The sequence below is a fragment of the Octopus bimaculoides genome, chromosome 8, assembly GCF_001194135.2.
Source record: "Octopus bimaculoides isolate UCB-OBI-ISO-001 chromosome 8, ASM119413v2, whole genome shotgun sequence".
Classification (NCBI taxonomy): domain Eukaryota; kingdom Metazoa; phylum Mollusca; class Cephalopoda; order Octopoda; family Octopodidae; genus Octopus; species Octopus bimaculoides.
The window spans coordinates 44,031,017-44,037,774 of NC_068988.1; the positions used below are offsets into that span (position 1 = coordinate 44,031,017).

At 38.6% G+C, this 6,758-nt stretch overlaps 2 protein-coding genes across 5 annotated transcripts in view; one reads left to right on the top strand and one right to left on the bottom strand.

The window, feature by feature from the left end:
* The window catches only part of LOC106868266 (E3 SUMO-protein ligase ZNF451), a 13,861-nt gene extending 11,579 nt beyond the window's left edge, over positions 1–2,282 (top strand). For all 4 annotated transcript variants that reach the window (XM_052970080.1, XM_052970078.1, XM_014913452.2 and 1 more), the window contains exons 3-4: positions 25–124; positions 1,982–2,282. In XM_052970080.1, the coding sequence (XP_052826040.1) occupies positions 25–124; positions 1,982–2,164 (283 nt within the window). In that variant the 3' untranslated portion in view covers positions 2,165–2,282. The remainder of the gene's footprint in view (positions 1–24; positions 125–1,981) is intronic.
* Positions 1–4,741, bottom strand: part of LOC106868264 (syntaxin-5) — a 51,662-nt gene extending 46,921 nt beyond the window's left edge. The window contains exon 1 of the mRNA XM_052970076.1: positions 3,859–4,741. Coding sequence (XP_052826036.1) covers positions 3,859–3,925 — 67 coding nt within the window. The 5' untranslated portion in view covers positions 3,926–4,741. The remainder of the gene's footprint in view (positions 1–3,858) is intronic.
* Between the last annotated feature and the right edge of the window lie 2,017 nt (positions 4,742–6,758).

Here is a 6,758-nt window from a genome sequence, read left to right on the forward strand (position 1 = left end):
TATATATATAATTTTTTCTTTCAGGTGCCTGGCGTTTCACCGGCTGATGTCTACTGGGGGATTTCACAAGAATTATCAGAGTGGCAGGACGAAAAATGCAGCAGATTTTGCCATGATGCTTCAAGTGAGATGAAACCCGACTCACGGTTATTTCTTTTGTTGCTATTTCATGATCACTGTATGGGCGCGAGTTTGATGTTTCGTTAAGAAGTTTGTTTTGCATCGTAGTAAAAAACTTTATCAATATAACATAATTGTGTGTGAGTGTATGGTTAAAAAGCTCTTCTGTTTTGCCAAAGACTGAAGTATGTTATGTGTTTTAAACATAAGTCTATAATGGGTATTTTTCCCCGAACGACAGCTGCTGCCTTTGGCTTTTTGCATGCATACATACTTTAAGTATGCTATATTGAGAAAGTGTTTACAATAGAGCTCGTTCTATTGCATAATTCAAATTCGATTTCGCTCATGCAGGCCTTTGCAAACCAATGTATGTTTCATACTGTGTCTCTATATACTTCAGGCAAGCTGATCCGATTTTATTTCAGAAGAGACGCGTGTACGTCATACTGAGAAGCGAAATACGTATTTGTCGCTCTCACAGTTTCTTCCGGGACGATTTCGTTTCGCCTAGCTCTGAAGTATGTTTCCAACGTAATACATCTATAAAGGGATTTTTCCTGGACGAAAACTGCAGCCTAGCTTTGGCTTGATCAAACTTCTGTGAAAAATTTTGGTTGATGGCTTAGTATAGAAACGCGTAGAGAGAGTCATTCCTTTTCTTAAGCAATGTACTTGATTTGTGGTCTACTTCAATACCGCCGCTTAGCCCCTGAGCGTCTTTAGCGGAATACACTGTTGTAAAAGTTCTCGAAAAAGGTCAGGTATTCTGACCTTTTCACCTCTGGCTAAGTCACATAACAAAAGGAATAGAATAATATAACTAATTGCATGAGGTGGCTGTAGGACTGTCTGGTTCGGAGATAAAATAGATGTAATAAAATTAAGTGCTCAGAACATATTTAGCACCCAGCTTCCCCCAACCTTAAAACATTCAATTAATCGCTAGATCAGTGGTTCCGATGCGACCTTTATATTTTCCTCATCTCCAAATACAATAAACACATACGTTCGTCTTTTTACATGGTGAGAAACGTATTTCACAGACAATACTATTGGCGAACAACAGCAAAAACTGCGCATGACATCCTGCAACCTTTTTTTAAAAAGAGAAAGTGTATATATTTATGAAGAGCTACGTGGTCTTGTTTATGAGTTTTGTTATTTACTAGGAAATGTATTTTGATGCATAGAATTGGTAATATTACTGTAATTCGTTGTGCTTTTGTTTTTATTCGCTTAAGATCAGTTGGACTTCTGCTGCTGATACAGGACTTTGGATTCTAGCTTGAATTTCTGCCCCTCAAAAGTAGTATCCATATAATAGTCGACCCCATAAATTTAACCTTAAAACATGGCCTAAAAATTTCGATTTTTAAACGAGTATATACGGTAGATATGGTTGCTACGACAGAATTGGTTTGGGAAGGACTGCTTTATATCAGTAGTTGGGGTGGGGTGATTGTGGAGGATATGTGCTGCAAACAAGTGTTACACTATGGGAAATTCTAAGTCTCCGCGTTCTAAACAACCATATCTGCGATGACATAGGTAGCAAACTATGTCAGTCTGGACTCTAGTAGCATAGCTAGTGAGGATGGAGGACGGCCCTCCTCGTGTGACGCATTTATTTTCGAAGTTCAAATCCCACAGACTGACCTTTCGTCTTTCCGGGATTGATAAAATAAAATACCAATAAAGTACTGTGATTGATTTACTCTATTGTTACTGTCCTCCAAATTAAAGATCTTGCGACCTCCTGAAACTGTGTCTTTAATTTCTCAATGTGTCCATTCCTTTGCTACCAAACTTAGCTGTTTATTAATTTTATTGTTAAAACTGACTTTGCTTTTCTCTGTAGATTGGCAAGATGGACGAGCTGCTTCCGAAACATGTCCAATTCACAATATTTTCTGGCGACAAAGGGTTTCAAGAAGCTCTTCATCAAATGAAGGATTCAAGAAGAATGATAAGAATAATTAATCCACACGTTCCTGGCTGGCAAGCAAGACTTCATAATATTTTGAACAGGACCATTCCTTGAATCCGATGGCACAGGCCCAAGAAACTTACTATATCGGCACCAAATACCTACGGGTTTTTTCATGATTTCTCAGCCTTCATTATTTTCATTTTCAAAAGGTTAAAAAAACAGAACCCACTCAACGGCTTCGTTCTTTATTTATTGTTTTACATGCTCATGTATTAAAAAAAACATCGATTCACACACACACAAACACACACTCACGCGTGCGCGCACATTGAGAATTTTTCTTAAAATTTACTGGTTGTGTCTGGAGGAAGGAGCAGCCTATGGTCCTTGTAACTTTTCTGAGGCCAGTGAGGTCGACACCATTAATGTTCCATTTAAGCTATGGCTGGTCAACACTTGCAAGAAAGACAGGAGTAAGGAGAAGATTTCAGAAGACCCATGTGCTGTAGGAGTACTGGACTTAATCATTAGTGTGGGGCTGGTGGTAGGTGGATGCAAAAAGGGTAATGAGAGATGGAGAGAGAAGTGGTCTCTCTGAATGGTGGATGTGCAGGACCAGTCATTCCGAGGAACAGAGGCCATTATAGTAATGGTAGAAAAGACAGAGCGAGGGAATACGGGTGTGAGTCAGAGACTAGTGATGAAATCTAGGATGTTGCTGAATGTCCTCCTATGCCAGCAACGAGGACTGCGCTGGTGATATTTTATACTAAAAGTGACGCTTTGGTGAGACCTGGTGGTGACAGCTGTGAATAGTGCAGTAGCAACCACACACACACACACACACACACCATACATTGAATTTTCTTTAGCTGAAAAATCCTGCAAATCATTACTCTGAGTTACACATTACCGATTGTCATCGACAATAAAGCAGTTGGAAAAGTACAAAGATATTTAAAGGCAGTGGAACGAATCAATAAAGAAATAATATCTATTGTTGATTGGGTAAAGGACGCCCATAATTTTGGAAGTGAAAAGAATTCTTGGCGGAATCATACAAACGTCAAAAATTCTAAGTAAATAAACAAATATAATGTTGGAACGTCGATAGGGAAAACGGAGAAGTAAAATAATGGAAAAAGGAAGAGAGGAAAAGAAGAAAGAAAGCGAGGAAAGTGGGAAAGAAATGTGAAAATGAGAAAGAACGAGGAAAAGAATATGTCCACTAGTTAGAAACATATCGATCACATAGTCACTTAAAAAAACAAAAAAAAACCCCAACACATGACACAAAGCGAACACACAAGACCTACTGAAATACAAAAAAACTAGCACACAGACACATGCACTGTTTCACAAAATCATTCAGATGTTACATTATAACGTTCTAAAGAACAGGGACAGAACAAAACTAATAGGTCAATATCTGGTCCAAGCGTTAGAAAGCAATGAAAGCAGCCACTGAGAAAAGTCAGATGAAAATTGGCGAAACAAGGAAAGGTCAAAAGTTCAAAACTCAAGAACAAAAATGAAATAATAGGAAGCTTTAAAATCTAACACATTCCTAGTAGAACATGTTACATCGTCAACTGGGTAGCAACAGTTTGAAAAATAAATATTTCGAGACCTATCTGCAGAGATTTAAAAGTTTCGATTTAATTAAAAATTTAGATATGTCACTTTATAATTCAAAAACTGTTAGAACGCTTTGCATTTGATACTCCTGACAAAAGTTATACATATTTCCTAACACATGGATAAACTTATTTACCATATTTTAAAATATATTTCGAAATACTTACTTTCGCAATCGTTCATACGATTTTTCCAACAGTTCCTTTGACATCCAAGAGTGTGGGCGTCCTTCATCCAATCAAAGAAGATTTATTTCTTGATCGATACCTCTAATAGTCTATAATTTTCTATTGTTCCATTGCTTCATGTTATGACGTTATGCTTTCCAATTATAATGTGTGGCCATTGTTGTGACTGTAGTTATATCTACTCTAGCAGCCACAATATTTTCTTGGTATCAGACACAGTGTATCTCTTCTCTACCAAAATGGTAATACACCGCTTCGTCTATTGTGCTATCACTGATAGCTCTGCAAGACACCGACTTTGAACCGTCTATCTTGACTGTAATTCGAACTCCACTATAAAACGCAACTGACACTTAACTCCAACTGAGAACTTGTACAACGACTGACACACGACTCTCTCTACTGCTTGACGTCGTCTCACTTGAGAGGGGTGTACCATTTCCACTACAACATCTCCCCTTTTAGTTTTTTTTCTTTTTGGAAAGCAAATAATTTTATTTTTCTTTGTAGCGTAGACTCAGATGAAATTCCGCTCTCTCATTTATTATATGTACGTCTATTCGAACGTAGCAGGTACCAACTAGCCTTTGGCCACCATTTGGATCACGTTGTGTCCACTACTCTGATTTGTTGGTATTGGCGCAATTTGTCTCTTTGGTTGCGCCAACTGACCGCGTATAATCAGTCAGAGGCTCTAAATAGGATCACGTGGGACAGCCTGTTTACTACCCTACAGCTCCTTTTAAGAACTCAGCTTTTCCTCGTTCCGGTGTCTTTTGTTCCAGATCTGGTTGTTGCAATCATTCTGTTCTAGAGCAACTTGTAATTACACCGTTAACCGCAAGGTTTGGTTTTGAATTTGTTTATTTTATTTGCCGTGGTTTCCGGTAAGGGAAACGTTGTTGAACATTTGTGTATTAAAAAAAAAAAATGAAAAAACGCTATGAAACTGTTATCCTCTCCTAAGGGGGAAGGATTTGTGAACTTTTTGTTAATCTTCGAATAGTGCTTTCTGTGTGTTTCGAACTGTGTTCCTATGTCGGAACATTTTGAAACATTTTTTTCTTTTAAATATATATATATACATATATATATAATGTCTTCGATAGAAGACAAAAGTGTTAGAAGATTTTTGCCTCCGTTGTTGGAGGACTTGAAATTATATCCTTGAAAAAAAGGAAGACATACAATCATTCTTTGGAATGATTACGGAGGAAAACGGGGAGAGTAAAATTGCTCCCACAAATGAAGTAATAAACAAGACTAAAGAAAGGACAATTATCTATAAAACTTATGATGTTATTAACAAAATATTAGAACGATTTGAGGAAAGCACAATCGAAAAATGCCCTGGACCAGTGATGAAACAAATGAACATATGGCTCTTCTGCCATTATATCTGGGACGTAGGACATCCCAGATAAGAAAATATATTCCACCGGAGATGGAGGTCGCGTGGATTGTGGCCACTCTCTTATTTGAGAGAGAGGAAAAGATAAACTTTATCCAGATTTCCAGAGACGCTCCACAGAATTGGGGTGGGGGACAGACTCTGGAAATTCTGGCGCCGAGAAAATTCACATCGGAGAGGAAACCGTGTTGGGAGTAAATGTGGAGAAGAGAAGACCCATGTGTTTCAAGTGTGGCAAAGAGGTACACTTGAGATGCAAGTGCTCGCCTCTACAAAAGGAAGCTGAGGAGGAAAAGACCCCCAGAAGAGGAGGGAAATAAAGAGGCGGCACCCCCGGCCAAGGAGGCTGTTACCCAGCGGGCAACCACCAAGAGTGAAAAAGAAGGAAAAGAAAAAAGGGGCCAGTAGAGGCCATAAAGACACCGTCTGAAGAAAGTATGGAGGTTCAGACGGTGTCTCGCAAAAGGTCCAAAACAACAGATGGAGTCGCCAACCAAGGCACAAGAGGCGGCTCCAGAAATAAAATTAGCGAAAAAATATGAACTTAACAAAGAAACGGAAGAAAATGGAGAAAAAAAAGAAAAGAAATATAAATTACAAGAAATAGACAGTCTAGAAAAACAAGATACTGTTATGGAAGGGGTGATTAAGCTTTGCGGCAACCTCCTTCTTCGTCGCCACCATCATGTCCTTAACGTCGTCAACGCCATCTCTCTACGTACACAGCTCAGCAAGCAACTCATCCAGATTCCAACAGTTCACTTTTCGTGAATCATTTCACTACAGATCAACAGCGAATATACAACCTGCATGAACTCCTCTATCAAGTGACCCAGGCAGCAGCATCACAGCCACAACTTCACATGCGACATGTACCTGTAACCGGCTCAGCATCATAGCCACGACTTCTTGATACAGTATTTCAACTACCGTGTACGTCTGGTTACAAACTGGTATTATCTTTCTTGTGTCTATGAACTTCTCACTTCGATGACTACAAACGTTTTCACTGTTTTCTTTTTGTAGCCATCCTTATATGTGCTTTAATACGCGCATACATCTATGCTTGCACACACACACACACACATACATTTTGTTCTCCTGACAGCCTGTCAATTATTCTGTATACATGACGCTCAGACACACATGTTATCCACATCAATAAATATTCTCTTAATCATTCTTATGCAGTTGTGTCTTTTTCCATCTGGCATTTATTTGTTCTATTCATTTTCTCTTCATTGTAACAGCTGTATGATGTGGTACAAAAGAGCCATTCTCGTCACCACACATCGCACAGCCCTTACAGATTGGTGACCCCGTCTAAAGAACTATCACCACGGACATTACAAATTGGTGACTCGACTTAAAACACGCATCTACGGTCATTACAACTTTATTCACCACGCGTCCCTTTTTTAGTTTTTCTTTTTTTTTTTTGTACAACTTAATATATATATATATTTTT